The sequence below is a fragment of the Chroicocephalus ridibundus genome, chromosome 1, assembly GCF_963924245.1.
Source record: "Chroicocephalus ridibundus chromosome 1, bChrRid1.1, whole genome shotgun sequence".
NCBI classification, from domain to species: Eukaryota; Metazoa; Chordata; class Aves; order Charadriiformes; family Laridae; genus Chroicocephalus; species Chroicocephalus ridibundus.
In genome coordinates this window covers 49,389,115-49,411,898 of record NC_086284.1, presented here as the reverse complement: position 1 = coordinate 49,411,898, position 22,784 = coordinate 49,389,115, and the positions used below count along the sequence as shown (strand labels likewise).

General features: G+C 41.3%; 1 protein-coding gene across 2 annotated transcripts in view; it reads right to left on the bottom strand.

The window, feature by feature from the left end:
- Positions 1-5,483: 5,483 nt before the first annotated feature.
- Positions 5,484-22,784, bottom strand: part of SLAIN1 (SLAIN motif family member 1) — a 57,309-nt gene continuing 40,008 nt past the window's right edge. For both annotated transcript variants that reach the window (XM_063336015.1, XM_063336023.1), the window contains 3 exons: positions 13,501-13,665; positions 10,889-11,198; positions 5,484-6,577 (listed from right to left, as the gene is read on the bottom strand). In XM_063336015.1, coding sequence (XP_063192085.1) covers positions 6,502-6,577; positions 10,889-11,198; positions 13,501-13,665 — 551 coding nt within the window. In that variant the 3' untranslated portion in view covers positions 5,484-6,501. The remainder of the gene's footprint in view (positions 6,578-10,888; positions 11,199-13,500; positions 13,666-22,784) is intronic.

Genomic DNA, 22,784 nt, shown 5'->3' with positions numbered 1-22,784 from the left:
GGATCCACACGGCAGTTCCACACCGCACAGCCAAACCTACCCTGTGCCTAGGAGCCACAAGGGTGTTTTTCTGCCCAACCACAAGAACAACTTACTTGGCTCAATCAATTTCAGATGTCACAGAATCACAGAATGGTAGGGGTTAGAAGGGACCTCTGGAGATCATCTAGTCCAACCCCCCTGCCACAGCAGGGTCACCTAGAGCAGGTTGCACAGGAACGCGTCTAGGCGGGTTTTGAATGTCTCCAGAGTTGGAGACTCCACCACCTCTCTGGGCAGCCTGTTCCAGTGCTCTGCCACCCTCAAAGGAAGAAGTTCCTCCCCATGTTTAGGTGGAACTTCCTATGCTCAAGTTTGTGCCCATTACCTCTTGTCCTGTCACTGGGCACCACTGAAAAGAGCCTGGCCCCATCCTCCTGACACCCACCCTTTAAGTATTTGTAAGTGTTGATGAGATCCCCCCTCAGTTGTCTTTTTTTCCAGACTGAAGAGACTCAAATCCCTCAGCCTTTCTTCATAAGAGAGGTGTTTGAGTCCCCTCATCATCTTGGTAGCCCTTTGCTGCACCCTCTCCAGCAGTTCCCTGTCCTTCTTGAACCAGGGAGCCCAGAACTGGACACAGGCTAACTCATGTCCAACCCCTCTATGTTAAGAGGGTTGAGTTCAAAAGAGCATCACCAAATAGCTAATGAGAGAGTGATGGAAGTGACAGAGTAGCCTTCATTTTCTGTGTTTGTCACATTTTTCTTCAAGTAAGAGTCACTTTATGGCCTGTGAATGTTACCTATTGTCACTCTATCTGTAGTTTCATACAATTTTGATAGATTCACCTGGGAATTGTGCACATCTTTCAACTGTGTTAGATACCAAGCTTCACTCCACCTCTAAATAAAGCCAAGGTGGATTGTCTATAGAAGAGATTAACTGTTAAAGCACTTCTCTGCAAAATGTTTGAAGTTCAACCACCGTTCATGTCCAAACTTCTTAACATGCTCAGAGACCCCATTCTATACATTTATCCATTTTTCACATGAACCAGTGGAAGACAAGACTACCAGTTGCTTTTATATGTATGTATCTATGCCTGCTATCATTTCATACTCTGCCAAGGTAATGCACAAATTAAGAAATGCATTTAGCATGTCTTTAAAAAAATAAAGTAAGAATGTACCATTCACCTCTCCAGATCTAGGTATGTTCTTTGTCACTGTACCTATAAATCCCCCGAAAAAGATTAAATTATCTTCTCAGCTACCACATCTATTTGTAGTAATAAACATCACTGCATTAGCCCAGCTTCTTTTAAGGCGGAATAAAAGCTGCTAAAGTCACGGTAACACTCAAAAAGGCAAAATTAGGCACTATAATGCTCACAGAGCAAGATGAGATGGCCACAAGCACGTGCCTCTGCGTGAATGGTTCAAGAGACTTTCCATGGCAAAGCAAAGAGTTAAACCTGACCCAGAAACTATGCATCAGTTTTCAGCCAACGCTATGCTCAAAGCACCCTGTCCTGCCCCTTACTATGCCCAGATTATTAAAACCTCCCACGTAGCATGGAATACATGCAAAGAAATTAGTACATATTTACACATGCACTTAAATGGATTGGGGAGCCACAGGAGCTACTCACGATCAAGAAGTGCTGGGATCTGCAAAAATATATCATAATGACATTTCAAAATTCAGAAAATGGCAGCTACAAAAGGTTTTACACCAAGACTTCTAAATTTCTGACCTTCCTCTTTCCCCTTATGGGCTCAGGATGCTTAAAACATGCTACCGCCATGAGTGCTGCACCGCTACATGAACTGTTTTGTATTACTAAGCCTTCAGCAGTGCAATCACACATGTCATAAGGATTATGCCAAAAATCAGTATTTAGGCACCGAAGGACTCTCGATATCTACTTTTTTTGTTTGTTCATGGGCAAGGGATTTGTAATGCCAAAGCAACCTAAATGCTTGACTTAAATGAAAGAGGAATGAGATTTCAAGAACAAACCTATCTAATCTCTCATTTCCTTCCTTCCATGACATGCTTTGCAAAAAGCGTTGTCACTGCACATGTAGAAAGATAATCTCTTGGGCCTCTTTAGGTCAAAGCCAACCCCTTGAATTGCACTTGAAAGTAATGAGCAGCCTGGTCAGATCAGAGAGTAGAGGCGTGACCCTGCTGAGGGATCACCAACCTTGGCATTAATTACCACCTTCTCAGACCTACTAGCATCTCTTCGCGCCTTGAACTTCCCTTCCACTGCCATTAATTCAGATGAAGTATAACCGCTTACCTTGCCAGGTAAGAGTTGAAAGTCCCAGTGAAGCAGACACAAGATGCACCAAGGACCTGTTCCCCGGGCTGCCGAGTGAGCAGCAGAAGAGCTGGGTGGGATCTGCAGGTGGATGGTCAGGAAACACACCAGCCACAAGAGCACACGTAACCAACTGACAGCGGTCACAAGAAAGATGGGAATCTGGGGAGAGCAAAAGTTGGAAGAGTAGATGAAAGGAAAAAGATGGCTGAGAAGACGAGCAAATGTGACTCTGACCTGCTGGGAAAAATTAAAACAGACCAGCCAGGACATACCCTTTTCACCACAACGGTGACAGGGAAAGTCATCCAGGCTTAGTCATTTCCTTTTTTTCTATTATCCAGAATTCTGGATAATTCTATTATCCAGAATTTCTGAACTGGTAGATCATGCCTGAGGATTAAACGCCACAAATCTGTTTTTTAAGAGTGTTACTCACCGGTGCTTTTTTAATTATGAAGCCTTACCCATCATTCACAGTGGATGTTTAGTGTTTTCCATATGAAGATGCTAATTTTAAGTATTTGTATTGTAATGTTGCGCCTGGGATCCTAGGCTTCCCGCTATACAAAGACAAAGGGAGACCATATCCATGTCTCCAACAACTTGCAATTTAGGAATAGCAAAAAAAGACCAAAGAAAGAAAAAGCGATGAGGCCACATTCTTTTAACGGGTTCAAGAGCAGTAAGGCAACACGGGCAGTGTAACTGTTGTCCTGCTTTTAGTGGCACTGCACTAAAGAAAAGCCCTTTAAGGATGAATTTGAAGGCGAATAAAATTGGGAGTTCCTTACGTTTATGGGGGATTCCCCCCACAGTGGGGAACAACATGGAAGGGAGCTAGGAGCTGCTTTGCTTGCAACAGGCGTAACGCAGGCTGGCATCACGGATTTAGACGGGGGAATCCACTTCAACACCCAATAATAAACTAGTATCGGGATGGGATAGCATCCGTGGCTTTGTAAAAGAGTACCACTAGCTTGTAAGCCTTTTTAACTGTTTTCCGCAGGGAGGGGGAAATCAGTAGGAGTACAAAAAAGTGGTCAAAGCAGTGACACAGTCGAAGTAGGAGGACAGGAAAATGGTCTTATCATTTTAGTTCGGACAGATTTGACATGCTGAAGATTGGCCAAGGAAAAATTAAAGCTAAAGGTGAGCTGATGGCCGAGTCTCCCCACCTGAAGCCAAGAGCTGAGCCCAAGACTACAGGTTGGACAGAAGGAGGCAGGTAATTTCTGGGACTCAGCAACAAGGAGACAAGACTGGAATTTGCATTCATGGAGCAAAAGAGAAGAACCCAAAAGGGTCAAAGAGAGAGTCCTCAAATGCTCTCTTATTCTTAGAAATGAAACTTTGGTTGTGAAAAATAAGTTTGGTTTTGTTTATTTTAAAAATAACTGCATGGTCTTGCCGTTTCACACCACCCTGGAGGAGATTCTGCCTCACACAAAACCAAGCGTGACAGAAGTGGTTTTCTGTTGCTTGTTCCATGTTTTGCTCCCAGTGAGGCTGTGGTGAAATATCCGACACTTTGGGCACAGTGCAGTACTATCTGGTTCGCAGATCCTAATTCCAGGGGAGACAGCCAGCTCCCCCCGCCTGCAGGCAAACAGCAGCGGTACTTCAGTGACGTGGCTGAAACAAGTGATTATCTTGATTGTCAGAGTGTAGAAATGAGATCAAGCTGCTCACACCTTGGGTTTTCTCCTGAAGTTTGATGGCATCCGATGTGACAGATAGATACTTGACAAAAACCACTTAAACCAGCAAAGCTATAAGGTTACCAATTCCCGACACAATGAAAGAACATATAGCAAGGGAACAGGACAATTAAAAAGGGAAAAACCACCACATCTTCTCAAAAAGTTCATTATATCTCCAGTTCACGACACATTGCGTAGCGTGAAATTTAAAAATGCAAGTCACAAAACAGCTGGGCACCTTCCTCTAACATGTTGCCATCGTACATAAACAACCCTGGGAAGCAACATACGCGCCGGATTCAAACCAAGAGCCTGGGAAATAGAAAAAGCTTTAGCTGCTAAAAAGAAAACATTTTCAAAGTATATACTGCCCTCCAGTGTACAATTCGGTATTACCGCCAAGTTGCTTCCTATTTCAAAAATTCACAGTAATGTGGGGCAATGATGTCCTAAACAGCGGAGGAAGAGGGATAAAATCCCGGCACTGGGGAACAGAGTGAAGAGACAGCTCAGGCCAGGACTGGTAGGAGCAGCAATGAGCAGAAGCTAATCATCGCCACTGGTCTCCAGCCATCTTCTACGAAAAAGATCGCGTGGGCTCCCTAGCCCCAGAAACCAAGAGAGCTTCTTAATTTGGGAGGTTCTGCAGCCCTCCTTGTCACAGACAAATAGCAAAGCACCCCCAGAGCTGGCTCTGCACGTCCCGTCCCCCCCCCCCCCCCGAGTCAGTCTCTAAGCGAGATAAACTGTTCAAGACAACAGAGATTCTCCAGAAATAACTAATTGCTTTAACCAGCAGTAACTTCTTCCAATTAAAGCTTCTTATGAACAAGATGAGTTTGGCACAGTCCTACTTAAGTACTTACCCATGCAGAGGCAATTTCCTTGTCGGAGTACTTCTTGATACCCTCTTCAACAGTTCTGCTTTTTTCAGAAAAAAAAATGGGATTTTAACCGGATTAAAAGAACTGAAGTGTGAAAAATGAATGGTTTATCTCTGTTAAACATTAAGCTATGCAGAGATACTACTGCACTACTATACAATCACTTCTGGGTGTAATGTAGGTTTTACTCGCCACTAAATGCTCCTCTTTTGTTTTTTATTTTAGCTTGCCCTTTTAAAAAAAGCAGGTCCTCGAGCAAATTCAGAGGTATGGTGAAAGACACAATCTGTGTTTCCCACTGCAAGTCACATTTGCACTTGCAGAATCTGCACACTAAATTGAAAAAAATTCCTAAGATCATCGTAAGATTGATCTGAAGTTAATACATATTTGTCTTCTATGCATGCTATGGCTTCATAACAATTTAAAAAATATTTAGAAATTTTCAGATGAACTTAGTTACCATTTGCAAAAATCCAGCACAATCTTTATAAATGCTAAGTAATAAAACTTCAGGAGCTAAGTAGATGCTAAATTCTCACAATGTTTACACTGCACACTCAAGAACAGCATTATTGCTGAAATAGATTCTTTATTTCTGAAACATTCCAAAACAGCAGTATACACAGTTGTAATCAAATATTAAGTCATATGCCATTATAAGAAAGCATTGATTAGTGCAATTGGATTTTGTAAAAGATCTATCAAAAAGATTTATTCACATTAAAACCTCATTTTCCATAAGCAATTGTTAATAAAACATTACATTTTTATTCTTTGTAATAAAGTACCGAAAACCAACTGTCGTTTTAGAGATCACTGTATCTTTGTAAGTGCAATGTGACTTATGCTGCCATTTTAAATACAAAACACTATGACAATAAATTAACAATCGAACAAACGGTGAAAGACCAACAAAACCATGCTGACCCAGCTGGATGGCAATTTCCAGTGAATGCTACTTTTTTTTTTTTTTTGTGCTTCTGCAACATAAATATACTGCTTTGTATTGCCAATGGTACGATTTTGTAAGATATGTTCCTAGCGCTAAAAAAGTACATTGCCCCAAAAATATTATTTATGGCACAGAAAAGTTAAATTATCTCTCTGTTGTTCAAGGTTCAGGCAAGTTTAAATGAACTTAAGTATACAAAATAAAATGTACTGGAAACACTAGAAAAGAATTCAAGCACATATGTAAGTCCCCCCAAATTCAAAATAAAACGCATGATGCCTTTACACTGAATAAATTATCTTCGAATTTCAGTACGGCAAAACTGCTCAGAAAGCATTATCTCCTAGTCCTTTCCAAGGAAATTCTCTGGTACTTTGCACATATATAATACTTTCTTCAGTTCCAAATGCCAACACTGCCATTGTTAGGCTGATAACAACGCAGCTTCAGGTAACTGATTAAGTGCAATATTTAGTATTTGAGAAGATGTTCATTTTTTAAAAATGACATTGCGTTATGGATGGTTACATAGCAAAATCCTGGGGGAAATAATACTGTATGACCCTTCTTTCCCAAATCATTGCTACCCAGCCAGCTGGGTAATGAAATCCACATTATTTGTTTTCCACTGTTGATGGGCATCCTTCATCAATAGCAACCGTCTCTCCAGTTCCCATCCCTCATTGTGCTGAGTGATGAAAGTGGCTTTGGAGGCTGAAGAAAACTGTATGAAACGAATGACAAAAAACCACAAAGGAAGTCATATTTCATGTGAAAGATCAAGGTAACATATATCATTTACTTCTGCACCAACACTGGCTTTGGAGGCATTACTCCGGTATATTTTTGACTTCATGCTAATGCAAATGTAAACATCTAAGGTGAAATTAAGGCCACTTTCAGTGAGATCCCATTATGGTTACTGGTCTTAACAGGATAAAAGATTGGCAAAAAGGAATTTGGTAAATAATTCTTATGATGCATGCGACCCCTCTAAATGGGAAGGTCTTGTTCTTGAAGGCTAAAGGCAATAAAAACCTATTTTTGTCACTACGGACATATTCCAATATGGATGGACAGCTGAGATCTAATGGGAAATATTCTCCAAAAAGCTGTTGTGCTCAGCACGCCCATCAAAAAACCAGCACTTTATAAAAATGCTATGCACTAACAATAAAAAATTTTGGCATCTTATCCGTTAAGAATTCTACCAAATTCTGCTCCAGACCCTCTTATCGAGACACATGACGATGTGTTTCCATCCCACAGCCAAAGTCACAGAGCCACCAGTCCCAGCATCACCACTCCTGCAGGGAACTTGTCGTCCTCCAGGCCCTCACTCTCACACCTGGGCTATGTCTCTCACTAATGAATGAGGACTTACTATAAAATGCTTGTTGACCATAGAATCATAGAATGGTTTGCATTGCAAAGGACCCTAAAGATCATCTAGTTGCAAGCCCCCGGCCATGGGCAGGGACACCTCCCACTAGACCAGGCTGCTCAAAGCCCCATCCAACCTGGCCTTGAACACTTCCAGGGATGGGGCGTCCACAACTTCTCTGGGCAACCTGTTCTAGTGCCTCACCTTGACCATCTTCCAAACCTTCCAGGTACTACTGAGGTCACTGTTTCAAATGAGAGCACAAAAAGGAAAACCAACCATCTGACTTGACGTCTGATCACCAACTCAGTGGGGATGAGGAAGGCTATCTCTAATTTGCCACAACCATATTTTAGTTAGACCAAAATTTGCTGAAAATAGTGCCTAAATTCTGTGAAACTGTTTCTTAAAAAGCCAGGTCTCAAGCCTTGTTCTCGCATTTCTCTGCTTTTTCTGTGAGTTACTGATGCCTCCTCTCCCTTCCAAATGCCCTTGGCTGAGAAAAGGCAGAGGTATGTTGTACGGAAGGGAGAGTCCGTAAGTCAAAAGCAGTCACCAGAGCAGCTTCTCGCCTCTATGCTACAATTCCTTTGTTTAGTGGCAAAAATTTTGCACTTAAGTAAAAAAAGCTGGTTAAACTTAGGTTCAGCCAAGCTGCTTTTGTGCAGCTCCACTTTGTTGCAGGATCACTTATCTTGGATATAAATCCAGTTACTTGAGTCATAAAACACAACCTGCCTCTGATGTTTTCTGCAACTGCTTTTTTAATTTCTTTTTTTCCAGATGGAGAAAGAGGAAAGTATGTTTAACAACCTCCAAGAAAAAATGGGGAGGGCAAAGGTAAAGAATTATTAACTAAGCTGAAAATAACTGTAAGAATACTGACATGTGTCCAGAGCTGACTCTCTAACTCAGGGCAGTGAACGGGAAAACACATCAGTGCTGAAAACAGTTTCAAACAAGCATAAGCTGTCAGTATGATGCCATGTGGTCTGAGATAGTTTTGGAGGGTCTGTAGTCCCTTTCTACTGTCCCATCATTAGCTGGATCTCAGTGACTTGCTCCAGCGCGAGGCAGCAGGAACAAGCAACCCTTTCACCGTGACTCCGGAGCTGTGCTTACCTTCCCAGTGGTACCTGCTATGATCCAGACCCTGACCCACTGATTGACTTCCTGACTTTAGCTGGGACCTGCCTCGTCATTGTGGACTTCTCTGGAGATGGGGCCTGTTAGCTAACCCTGGTCACCACCAGTGCTGCTCTTGGTTGGGTGCTGTGGGGCAGCCTGGCTGTCCCACTCAGCTCCCGGCTCACCTTGCTCTATGGGAAGCTGCCCCTGCTGCCCCTCACATTGTGATCCCGGGTAACGATAGAAAGTGGAGGACCGGCAGATAGCGGATGGGAGGTGAGAAGGCAGGTCTGCAAGAAGCCTGGAGCGTGGAGTTGGAAAGGGTTGGGGGTTGTGTGGATCCATTCAACAGGAACAAAAAAACCCAGTGCTCGTTTGTAAGGCTAATTAGAGATGCACTATACTGTTAAAATTTCTTTACACTGCTTTTGGATCCATGAATCTCTAATGGCAAGGAGAAAAGCAGATAATATTTAGCCAAAACGGTTATCTTGGCTATTATAATTTTATTTTACAAATTATCAAAAGTACTTCCTCATCCTGTATTTGATCCTGTGCAGTAAATATTGACATTTCCTGATGCAGACCCTAAACAAAGTGTCTAACGGTGTATTTTAAGTATCTAAAACGCCAATAACTTAGCTACCTAACAGTCTGGCCATAGGTATGAAGACATAGCTTTGCTCTGAGTGTGTACTTCTCTCTGAACATATGATTTATTTAAAAAACAAAAGACCTGTTGTACTTTTAATCAATTCATGACTAAAAACACCGTTTAATTTTCAGTAGACTGAAAGAAGCTAGACTCCTAAACTGGTAATGAGAAATCCCATCCCTTAGAAATGACCACAGTGACAAAAATCAATTGTGAGAAAGTCTGCCTCTGATGGATGAATTCTTTCAAAGAAAATTCTATGTGAACTGAAACTGCCCTTACTTTCCACATAAAATGAAACAAGGATCTTAAAGAACTGTAGGCTGAGCTCTATTCTGTCTGTGCTTTTAGAGTCCTATAAGCTTGTCATTCCCACACTGCAAAGACTCTCCATCTTCAAGGATCATTGGTCTGGCTCTGTAGCAACATATGACGCTGCTAAGGTACATCTGAAGGTAAGACAACAGGAGCCCAGACTTTCTGGACTATAAATAGCTTTGTTACTGATTTGAATCAGCTTCTAATAAAAACAGTGTTGAGAGTACAGTGTCTCACCCTTCCACTGAAACCTCTTAATTTTGTTTTTCTTTAGTATTGTGTATCGTACGAAAAATTACAAAATAGCAAGGGACTGGTCTTCATGGCCCAGAAAGTCTCTTTTTCACATGTTGCTATGAAAGATTTAAGAGCTCTGCAGAAGAACATGAAGTGGAGGAAAGGAAAACGAAAAAAAGAAAGAAACCCCTCTACTATAAAGAACTCTAACAGCGAGAGTTCCAGCAGAGAGCAAAGGAGGCTGTAATAGAAATCTCACGGTACAGTCTTCATCAAAGAAGAAACCTGACGGATCTTTATCAAAGTTTCACCACAGTCGGTCAAAATCTGTTGTCAGTCACGTTGGTGTAATCCCTGAGTAACTCAACCAAAGAGAATGTGAGCAATTGAACTTATTCTGGATTTAGCCAGTATCTAGTGAAAAGCATAAAAACGGTGAGAGCTAAACAGTCCATCCAACAGAAAAGCAGGTGGTCACACAGCGGGCCCTCACAAGAGGAGGGATGCATGCAATAGGAAGAAATAGTTGGAAGAGCTGACACAAGTTGATAGAATTTTCTCTTTGAGAAACTTCATCACCTATTAATCACAGAACATACAGCTAAGAGTTTAACTCCCAGCTGTGATAACGTGATTAAAACACAGTCTCCTTCCTCAAGCTTATTTTATTGCTTGCCCTAAAAAAATAAAAAATCATGTGGAGATGAAATTCTCTTGGAAAAATGCAAAAATGCATTTGCTTAGTATAGCTCATTGCAAGTATGTGATACTCCAGGATTCCCTGCTTGCTTATTGTCTCCCAGGTGGAATTTAAAAGATGCTGGTTCAACCAGCAGAAATATCCAGGACATTTCCTTCCTCACAATGCCATAATGTCACAAGTTGCATTTTTACAGTCTACTGACATTTACAACAACAGGGATGCAGCTCTTTCTATTTGAGTACTCCAAGATTTGCTCACCCTGTGACATTGGAATAGCAGCTGACACAAGTCTGGAAGAACGCAAGCCACATATGTTAATGATAGGAGGTTTCCATTTGTTTTGATTTCTTATTGGTGGGCGGCAATCTATTCTTATTTATATGTGATTACAATCTATCAATTATCCCAGTTCACTAGGAACTACCAGCAGGCATTGTCCATCACTGTTTCTGGAAATAAATCTTTACCCATTCAGTGATTCAACAGTGGGAGCTAGAAATTCTTCTGTTTTATAGCCCAACTTCATGTTCAGGAGAAAAAAAAACAAGGACAAACTCACAATCTAACCCAAAGCCATCTGCATAGGGAAGGAGGCCTGTTTAACTCTTACCTTCGAACTGGCTGTGCGATTTTACTTCTGGGTATGCCGCTCCCATTGATGGCCAGCGACGGTCTTGGAAGAGCACTGCGCCCTACAATCCCTTGACTGGCAGTCTTGTTTGGCATTGGGATCCCAGTGTTAGAATAAAACTGGGAATTGTTGGACACCGGAATACTGCTGCTGCTGCTGCTGCTACTACTACTACCACCACCTTGTACGGTCGGGCTTACGTAGGCAGTAGCTTTGAGAGGCTGTCTGGCAGACACTGGAAATTGTCCCACACTGTGAACTCTGTGTTGAAGCTGTCCTGGTGATGGAACTGTAAAGAGTGGTAGAAAAGGAAGTGACAAGGTCAGTATGCAACAGATGAGGCCAGGTAGTAATGCTCATTTTTAGATAGGTCTGAACAGGCATAAACACACCATTATACAATTTACTTGCTAATTAGAAACTGATGAAAGAAACCCTTGGATCCAAGACTGTATCCAGTGACTCTACACTAACCTAAAATACTCTGTTCCATCCCCATCTGAACAAAAATACCACCCCATATCACCCCTTTTTTCTCCCCTCAAAAGAGGTTTTCTTTAGCCATTACAAGCACACTAATTCTACCTATGCAATTAAGAGTTTTAAAGAGGAGAAATTAATGAAGGTATAAATTAACTGCTGTTAAATCATTTAGATTTTTGTAAGGTTGCTTGCAATAACCACATCTTGTTTAAGGAACACTGCATTAAAGCATTATAAAACATCACAGAAGTCTAAGCTTTATGTATAAAACCAATAAAAAGGCTATAAAAACGTCTTGAATACAGCAGCGTATTCAAAGGCTGATGTTATGTAAACTATCATTTTAAATCAATGCTACGGGTTCCAGAAGCTTTATATATAGATTTTTTACACAATCCTGCCCTCTGGTGTACATCAGACATGCGTCAGTTTCAGAGTTCACATATCAAAAGCAAACTGTCAAAAGCCTGAAGCCCATAAACTAACATACTGCATACAGGCCAATCCTTTTCCAAGTCTTTAAAAAAAGGCATCTTAAGATCATTTAAAAACACAGGAGAAAATACAGATGTGTGATTGATTTAAACAATACTGGCAATATAGAATCATAGAATGGTTTGGGTTGGAAGGGACCTTAAAGATCATCCAGTTCCAACCCCCCTGCCCTGGGCGGGGGACACCTCCCAGTAGACCAGGTTGCTCAAAGCCCCATCCAACCTGGTCTTGAACACTTCCAGAGACGGGGCATCGACAACTTTCCTGGGCAACCTGTGCCAGTGCCTCACCACCCTCATAGTGAAGAATTTCTTCCTAATATCTAATCTAAATTTCCCCTCTTTCAGTTTAAAACCATTACCCCTCATCCTATCACTACACTCCCTGATAAAGAGTCCCTCCCCCCCTCTCCTGTAGGCCCCTTTTAGGTAATGAAAGGCTGCTATAAGGTCTCCCCAGAGCCTTCTCCTCTCCAGGCTGAAATATATTGCTATGGAACTCTTATCATAACACAGCTTCTTAAATACCCCAGCACGGCCACTTAGTATAAGTGTTTTTCAAAGAATTATTTCAGAAAAATCACACTTTATACACACATATAAATACATACATAAACACATACTGAAATATGTATTTTAAAAATAGTAAGTAAAATTAAACTCAGTGCACTACCATGCAAAATGAAGTGGGAACCTGAACTACTTCCATTCTCCTGCTGAAATCTATTCTATATTCTCCTATTATTAAACAATAAAACAAAGTAAATCCAGCAGTCAAGTATATTTTCCCGAAAAGATGCAATTTAATAGTTTCAAAGGCATTTGTAAATTCTGCTCAAATTTGAAAGAAAACACACAAAGGAAAAGGTTTTGCCAACTTCTCCCTCCAAAACCTCACAGGACATGGGAGGCGTAAGTTAAATCATTTCTCCTGCCTGTGTCCAACGAAATACACTTTTCCATTTCTTCTTAGAGTACCTCAACGACTGTGCTAGGGTTTGCATCTTGATTGATCTTGTTCACATTCTATGTTATTAATTCAACTTCCACTAGATCAATACTCCCTTCATCCCCCCATCAAGAAGTCACCGAGTCATTTTAATTCCCCACTCAAAAGGACATTATACTTGAGGATATAACCCTCTGTTGGCCACATTTGCTCAGAAGAAAGCGGCTCAATTTCAATAGGAGAGAGGTCACATATTTTAAGATAGTATTTATACGGTGTACTGTAAAACCAGCATTGTATAAATTACCAAGAAAAGCAGTTTTCAATTCTAGTATCAAAAGTAAAAAAGTAAGCTTATATGAATTAATTGCACTATTGGTCCTTCTAAAATACTACTACTACTACTACTGATTATTGGCACAAAATGAATGGGCAAAGAAAAGAAAAAAAAAGGAGGTGATGAAACCCTCAACAGTGCATAACAAGATCAGCAGAATTTGCTTTATAAAATATAAACTTAGAAAATCCTGAGCTATATTAAAATCCGGTGCAAAAGGAACACAGTCTGCTTTTAATTTTTCATAAAGCAGAGGATCAGTGACTGGGACGTGTATTTTACCACTCTATGAAGTCCTTGCACGCGGCCAAAGAACACAGGTACTTACTACATGACTGCATCCTTGAAATCCCATTACTTGCTCCATGCAAACTGGAGTCAAAGCTCTGACTGTTCCTCACGGTGACTGGAGAACTAGCAAAGCCAGCATTGCTGTTAATGGTGGGGGTACTTGGCATCCGAGCGAGGTTAGGCATGCTTCTTCGAAGTTTATCTGAGGCAAAAGAAGACAACATCCACAGTCATGTCAGAGTTTCCAACAAACACACGCAGCCTCTGAATAATTCCTGTAGAAAATCAAAATGGAAACAAATTACTTCAACACAAAGAAAGGTTTTGCTCTGCAGGAAGAATATGAATACATTATTGACAGCCTACTAATTGAACCCTTCTGACTATTGTAATAGCATGACTATTCACAAATAATTTTAAAGACACCAATAGGCAGTACATTTTCAGAATCACAAGGATTTAAACACTAAAATGTCATAATAAGGATGAGTTTCACTTAAAAGCGTAAAGTAGGTCAGATGAATCATGCCCTAAATGTGCCTGTTTCTTTGCTGTGAATACAAAGCAAGGCTGCCGTGACAGTCAGACACAGGTATCTGCACTGTGGATGCCTAAAGACAGGTGAGATGAATCCATCCTAAGTGACTCAAGTCTTGCTTTCAGGCACCAATGAGATGCTAAAAAATTCCATTCAGTACTGAGCCTTATTAGCACGTTTGGTTTCTGCAGGCGGCCATGCGCAAAACCTGCTAAGATTTGATGCTGTTCAGTTGCTTGGACATCAGGATGTTCACATCTGGTGGTTCTCCCTCTGACCCCACTTGTGATGCCTGATTTGGTGGGCATTTTCAGAACAGGCCTTCCACAAAAAGAAAGCTGCAAATGCCCCAATTGTTTTTGGCGCAGGTTCAACAGCCAAGGCAAGTGTCTAAGGGGTCAGAAAATGCAACCCCGCTCATGCTAGTTGATTTGGAGGGAGAAGCCAAAACCAAGACTGACACCTCAAGAAGACTTCCCAACCACAACAGCATTAGGTAATGTAAGGTGAAGCTCTTTTGGTCTCTTCTGTCACAGGGTCAATGGGAGATGACTCAGTTCTATATGATCAGAAGAGACTGGCGGGGGAAGAAAGGCACACACTGAATCATAGAATCAGAGAACGGTTTGGGTTGGAAGGGACCTTAAAGATCATCTAGCTCCAACCCCCCTGCCATAGGCAGGGACACCTCCCACTAGATCAGGTTGCTCAGAGCCCCATCCAGCCTGGCCTTAAAAACTTCCAGGGATGGGGCTTCCACCACCTCTCTGGGCAACCTGTTCCAGTGTCTCACCACCCTCATGGTGAAGAACTTCTTCCCAATGTCCACTCTGAATCGTCCCATCTCTAGTTTTAATCCATTCCCTCCAGTCCTACCATTACCCGACATCCTAAAAAGTCCCTCACCAGCTTTCTTGTAGGCCCCCTTAAGATACTGGGACGCCACTATAAGGTCTCCCTGGAGCCTTCTCTTCTCCAGGCTGAACAACCCCAACTCTCTCAGTCTGTCCTCATAGGAGAGGTGCTCCAGCCCTCTGATCATTCTCGTGGCCCTTCTCTGCAGACGTTCCAGCATGTCCATATCTTTCTTGTGGTAGGGGCTCCAGAACTGGATGCTCTGAATGACCTGCTCTGAACTGCCTCCCGTGACGTGACAGACTTCAGTAAAGCACCGCTATGGGGAAACAACGGGTCATTCGTTAAATTGTCATTGACAACACCACTAACACAGGACTCTTGCCCGGCTTCAGGAGCACAAGTGCTGTGCCCTGCTGAGGTGGCTATGTTTCTTTCTCCTGGTTCCACCATCAGTGTGCAGGCCACCAGCTTGCCATAGCTTCCAGCGCCTGGAAGATGTCTGCCTCCAGTTCTTACAGGGCAACAGAAAGCAGGTGTATGCCTGTCTTCTAAGAGGCAGCTACGACTGCTCCCTCCAATGGCAAGCAGAGCATTTCAACATCGACGCTTTGGATTTATGCAGAGGAACGACACATCACACACAGCTTGGAATTGCTGTTTTGGGTTGACCTCCTAGCTCACGCAGCGCGAGTTCAGTCCACAGAAACAATGAATTGAGTTAGGAATCTCTGTTTATCAGTCCACATAAATATATAACCTAATCAGCACCATCATGAGCTCCTCTAATCCTTAAAGCTGCTAACAACTGACAAGTAATAAGAAGTGACAGTGCAGTTCTATCTATACAAGGTATTAGTAGTCACTAACAGTAACTTCAATACATGTGATGCCTAAGTAACTCCAGCGAATCGAGTCACAGCAAGGCTACAACTCCAGCTGGTTTTTATGACTGGTCCTCATGATAAGAACTGGTACAGAATCCTGCAAATAGTCAAAAACATCCTTGTATTTCAAAGGTCCAGCATTTCCAAAGTCCCTATGTCCCGAGTCCCAGTTACCAGTGCGACACTATCTCATGAACATTAGTCCTGTAATGATGAGACCTTCTTCTCTTCCATCTCAACTAAGGCTGACTTTGTTACCATACATGGTCTGACATAGAAAACCATTGCGGTCTAGGAAACCGTTTAAATATTCCAGTGAATTACATACACTACATTTGCATATTTCTTAAATCAAACAGTACGTACAAGAGGTAAGATAGGGAGCAGGTTCAGAGCAGGAAAACAAATTGCAAGTTTCTGGAAACTAGAGTACAGCCAAACCCTAATAAAGAACCAGTTTAAGGGTAATCCTTCTATCATCCAAGAGTTAGAGGAGTTGTGCTTCAGTGACTCATCACTAACACAGGCAGGCTGAAACTGTTAGTGGTACCGCAATGAACATTAGCAAAGGAATTACCACTGTGGTTCAGGCAGGCGGTAAAGTATTAATATCAGTGATATAACAATGATAAAACAGTTATCAGGCTTCCAAAACCATCCCAGGGATGCAAACAATGGCATCCATACAGCTACTATACATCCCTATTTCTGAAATACTCATGATTTTGCAAACAGTAAAGGAACTGCCTTCCTATGATGCAATCCTTAGCCCAGAGGGGCAGAAAATTCATGAATACGGGATGTCTGTAGCTACTGATAATTTTGGAGCCCTAGCCTACCATTTAAAATCCTAGGTCCTGAAATCCTAGGTCACCATTACAGCACTTGGCAAAAACAAAAAAGGTTTGAGCAGCAGGATGGTGGTAGGGAAGATGGTACTGCATAAACTAGCTTTTCTAATGCTATCTATATATCACATTGTATCAGCAGAATTCCTTGGACTCTACATGCTCTCCCACTCAGGGACTACATCAGCCACCACAGGCATGATCTGCGCCTTGAACTGTACAGTGGATGCAGCTACAATAGCAGGAAAAATAGGTACAGAGGTAGCTTGGACTTCCTCCATGTCGTGGGTGGCCACGTCTTTTGCCTCCTGTTCATTAGGCCCTTCTGGTTCCAGCAGTCTGTTCTGCTGCTGATAATGAATCCTCAGGCAGTCCTCAGGCAGCAGATTCCTGCTGCACCTGCAAATTCTCATCCACCGAGCATCTGCCTTACTTCTTTGATGGGTCCTTGTGTCTGCTGAGATAAATGGCCCTGAAAAGCAATGAAAATAGCAGGTCAGTTTTGTATTTGGGGAAAACCCAGAAACGTTTGTCTTGATGGCATTTTGCAGCTTTCATCTCCTCAGATGATGCATTCTCTTTCATCTCTTCCTTGAAGTTTTCTTCTGTCACCTGTTCCCCTCCTAAGAAGAGTAGAAAGAGTCTTACAGACCTTTTGTTTGTAAATGAAATGCTGGCTCTTGATATATGGAAGCAGAAGGTGGGAGTTATGTGACTTTAATATTATTTCAGGCCACTGAGACGTGACTAGATACGAACTTGCTGGAAATACGAGAAGAAAACAAAAATATTTTTCCAAGCTGCTAGCAGCAAACCTTCCCTTTCTAGAGCTCTTTGCTCTCCTAACATCGATGAGAAAATTAACAGAGAGGAGGAGTGAAGGAGTAGTGCCGAGATGTATTCTTAGGTGAGAAGTAATTTGCCCAAACAGTTCTGTTTATGACAAATGCTGAAATTTGCTACAGTTTCTGATACCTCTTCTGCACTGATCTGGTTCAGTGGCAAGCCTAAAAAAAAATAAATCATTAGTTGTTTACAGTTTGTTCTGTTGGAAGATGTTGATATTAACACCAGCGAGGAACTCTGAAGAACCTGCACCTTCTACAGCATCCATAGTTACTGTAACTCACTAATGAATCTCAACTATAATCTAGGCCAAAACAAATATGAGGTTTAAGGAGGATGCAGTCATACAAAACATCACAGATGTACCTTCACCTTTCCCAGGCTTCTTTGAGATGTAATAGCATGACCTAGAGACATGGTACTATTGAGATATTTGAAAGTGTGAAGAAAATGCAAGGATAGGTTATGCAGGGAGTTAATAATCAGTTCCTGGGTATTATCACCTTTTCAGAATAGTACATGCATATACACATGTGCTTGTCACTTCATGAGTGTTCTTTAGGTGGTATATGTTGCCCTTATTTCACTTATCTGCACTTATTTGCACCAAAAATCACTTACTGCATGTTTACACTTTTTCCCTTATGTGGCATCCATCCTGAATTGCCTGTTGCCTACAGCAGAGGAAAAACTGTGAAATACAGGATCCTCTGCCCTCAACTGAAAATGTGCATGAAAAGACCACCCCACAGCACAGATCATATTCACTACTGCTAAGAAATGGGTCAAAAAGCAGGCAAAAGTGCCCCTTCTTTTGTCAAACAGTCCACAAAATTACAGTAAAGACAGCAGTTTGCTTCTTACCCAGCTGCTTCAGTTCTAATTTTTTCCAGGAAGTTCTTCCCTCGATGCCATTTCTTCTCTGAAGTCAGCCTGAGATCGGTGGCCCAGCTTCTTTCTGGCAGGACAACAGAACAGGCAGCACCTGCCTTCTGTCTTCTGGTCCCAGCACTGCTGGTGGCCGCCCCCATTCCACTGCTTCTCGTTTATTTTTTTTTTCCTTCCCTGACCTAATATTATCACCGGCCGAAGATTAATGTCCATGTAGCACGAAAAGAGACCTTGCCCTTGCAGCAAAGCTGCCCCAGCAGAGGTACGCTCTTGGTGGGCTGCCAGACTGTGAGCTCTGTAGCGGTTCTTGATAAATACCGTCTTCTCTCTGCCAAAACGCTTCATCCAGTGAGGCTCTCCTTGCAAGGAGGGCTGATGTTGACTCTACAGTGAAGTGTCTTAAAACACATTTATTCATTCATTGTTATTCTCTGCAAGTGTTGTCAATGTTTGATTTGAGCAAAAGGACTTGCAAGCCTCATCAAAAGTGAACTATCGTTAAGAAATGTGATACAATGAATCTTATTTATTAGTGTCTCAGAGAAATCTATATCAGCATTTCGTGGTTTCTTACACATATTTAAATCCTTCACACAAACCCTGCAAGTTCAACTCTGCCTTATCCACGTTATATATACAAATAAGATGGGGAAAAAACATAAGGAAAAAAAATTTGTGCTTTTCTATTTTAAATATCACCTTCTAAATTACGTAGATATTCAGAGTTTGTTCTGAAATTCTTAACAAACTTGGAGACTCAATTACGACTTCACTTTAAGGGATTGATTTATCTTCCTCATCTTTGAAGACCTCAGTTAGAATTTGCATTGTGTTTGTTATGGTTATAACGTTTATGACATCCCAAGTATACCAGGGCCTAGTTAAAGGTCTGTGTAATCGTCATTTGATACAACAGAGCCATCAGTGTGTAAAAACACAAATACAGATTAAGAACTAAAACCAAGTCTTTCAGGTAAGCAAGAGACACCTTCATGATTGTCAAGACCTACATTTTGCCAATGTTGAACACTTCCACTTTATTCAGAATTATTACTATTAATAAAAAATTACTATTATTATCTCACCCCGGCATCACAGGCATGTCTCCCGCCACAGATAGTTACAGCAAATTAAGGATTTTTCCACTATCCATCCATGACTTCTCCCCACTGCTCGCTATTCATAATATAACTTCAAAGGTGACAAAATAAAGATTTTTTTTCCCTCCTTTTCTTTAGTGAAGTCTGCAACAATTTCCCACAGTGAATTCCCTCTTCCTTACTGAGCAAGAGAGGTTATGAGCAGAAAAAAGCTAAAGACTTAAAAATCAACATGAAAATGTAATGGAAAATATATATTAAAATTAACCAGATTGCATGCACTGCTACTCAATGAAGGATGTATTTTTCACCTGTCCCTTCTTACTGCGTTATAATAAAATCCTTCTTTAGTTGGAATAATCTGTCCAAACTACAAAGTTTCCAATTTTCAGGTATTATAAACATAGACACTTTAAGATGCACATGAAATAAGGGGTGCCAGGATAAAAGTTTATGAGTAAGCTTATCTCAAGATCTGAAAAGTGGGCCTGAACAGATCAATCCCATTTTCAGTATCTTGTCTGTCCTGGATTTTGACTGCTCTGGATGTTTCCACATACTATAGTTCTGTTACTTCTGGTTTCCGAAAATCAGAACTAATAAAGGGCATAAACATATCATCTATTAAAAACAAATAAAGCAACCAACCAGAAATAAAAAATATTTTTAAAAAGTTAAAATGAAAGCAATTTCCTGTGTGTCCCATTTAAAAAAAAAAAATTCTATATTATGGACAACATGAAGCAGAAAACAGCTTGGTTTTATTAAATTTGGTGATATTTCTTATATGAAAATGACAAATATAAAGTATTTATGAAATTAATAGAGTTGGCCACATTTTAAGCTTTTTACCATTAAAACTTCTTCAAATGAGAGGAACAGGCAAGAGGTATAAACATAAATCTTTCCACTGTCAAAATATTAAAAGCTTTGTTAATTTATGAGACATACTAGACGCACTCACTTGAGCTAACTGCAACAGATACTCAAAAGCTATTCAGCTCCTATCTTTCCCAGATCTTCTTTAAATCATCTATTCTGACCCACTGATTACAAAATCCCTGAAAACCAGAATGCCTTAAAAAGTTCAGAGATGGAATTTTTCTGACGTATCTCATCATTACAGACAATTCAGCTTATTTAGTGAGAGCATGTAAAAAGAAAGAAGAAAGAGGGAAAGAAGAAGAAGAAGAAAAAAAAGCAGATTTCACATAAAGCTTTTCTATTGGTAAATTCTTGGCAGAACCGGAAATAAAACTTATTTGAAAGCAAAGGAAATACATGCACTCTACAGGTGATGACTGCAAAACGTTGTTTGAGAGGTAAGAAGAAGCATGCCTGCAGCCTATGCTACAGATGGCCTCAAATACACATTACACACATCTTAACATATATATATTTGCCCACATCTGCCACTCTATGCTAGCATTTAGCAGGAGCCTTTTGACACAGCAAGCTTTTGGGGACTGGTGGGATAAGGGCAAGATGGTACAGTATTTTAAAAATAAATGGAGAGTGTAAAAATTACACCAAGGGGCAGCACTTTGCTAAAATGCACTGGCAAGAACAATGTGTAAGTTCAAAATTATGGCCTCGAACACAGCTGGAAAAATCTGTGAGAGTATTCTCACCCCAAGCACATTCAGAATATATATCACCAGGGCACCAGAAGCACCAGATAATCTCTCTGCCGCCTAAAATGCAATCCTGTGGATGGAGAACAAGCAAACCATTAGCTGTAGTGGGAAACTGGACACCTAGTGCACAACTCAGTGCCTACGTATTGGTACCTCACGCCATTTGGGAGACCCTGGGTTTTCTAAGGCATTTATCAGCACTGACACATGGGAATGGAGACATCAAGCAGGGGGCGTCCGAGCACCTCATAGAGCACTAAGCGCTTATATGTGGGCAGCTGAATTGGGCCTTTCACGCACATGTGGGCACCTACATTGCATCAGACCCTCCTCATCAGGTGACCAATATTATACTCTTAACAGAATTATTAAAGGTTTCCAAGTTTATCACACCTTCCACCTATTTGTACAGGTAGTTAAAATTAGAATAAGTACCTCAACTAGCGTGCCATACCAAACTTCACTGAAAGCAGGTAGGACAAGCACCCATGATGCCATTTGTTCCTAATGGCAAAAAATTGTACTTGAGCTAAACAAACAGACAAGTCTTGGGGAGACACTGGGTCAAAGTTAAACACTATTTTTTCCACCCCAATTGAGTGTCAAAATTCAATGTTTACCTGCCACTTACTCTTCTTCTACAGAGAGCTCTGTGAACGATCAGAGGAACAAGTGGCCAGACTGCTGACTGCACATACAAGAACACAAATCATCTTTCTGGGGGAAGAGAGATTTGGGAAGACTGTTGGAAGAACCGAAAGCAGCACAGCATGCAGTATATGCAACTTTGATTAATTATGGATGATGCTTTCCACGTGTATTAAAAGCAGTAACTAAACAGTTTAGCCCCTCCATCTATCACACGCCTCTTTCTCATTTGCCTTGGTAAACTGTAACACTGTGGAAACACACTGTCCATCACATTGAGCTTCAGACAAATTCTTATTTTGCAGGCTACATCCATTTCAGTGTGTAGGAGTTTCTGAAAGACAATGAAATTCTTGCCAAGATGATGAGAAGTGCCGATGAGATGTTGTAATACTACTCGGACATACTCAATACAGCAAAAACTTGGCTCCTTGTCTGCCAACAAAACACAGCCAAAGTAAAACATTTCTCACCATCGGTACTTGCTACTTATGTGGATCAGGGCTGCATGAGTCAGAGGCTGAAGGTGCAGAAGGTGAAGAGATAATTCCCCTCTAAAGATAGTGGTACTGGCTATTATAGGACTGTCTGCCACCCCAGCAAACAGGTAACTGAAGACGCATGTGTTCATCTTCTGAGCAAACACCAAACAGATTATCCAACACAAAGTTCTTGAGAAAAAAGGCGACCTGGTGGTAAAATTGGTGGCCTTTTACATTTATACACTTTCTAGTCAATAAACTAGGAGTCTAGTATTTTTAGTGCCCTGGAGGTACTTTCTGAGTTTTCCATGTGGTAATCCAATGCTTAAGTTCCACTGACGCAGAACACTAAAAAATAATTGAAAAAAGCATTTGGGGACCATATAAAAAGATTACAGCACCACATCCTGCCCTTATTCCTAAATCAAAAATGCCCCATAACCTTTCCTTTATCTGCCCAGCATTCCTGCAAGCTCATCAGTGCTGTCCCATTCTAGTACCTCATCGGCAAGAAAAATAACATTGAAATATTCTGTACCAACAAACACCCATGTGGCTTTACCCTCTGTTAACCTCAGCCTTCTTTATG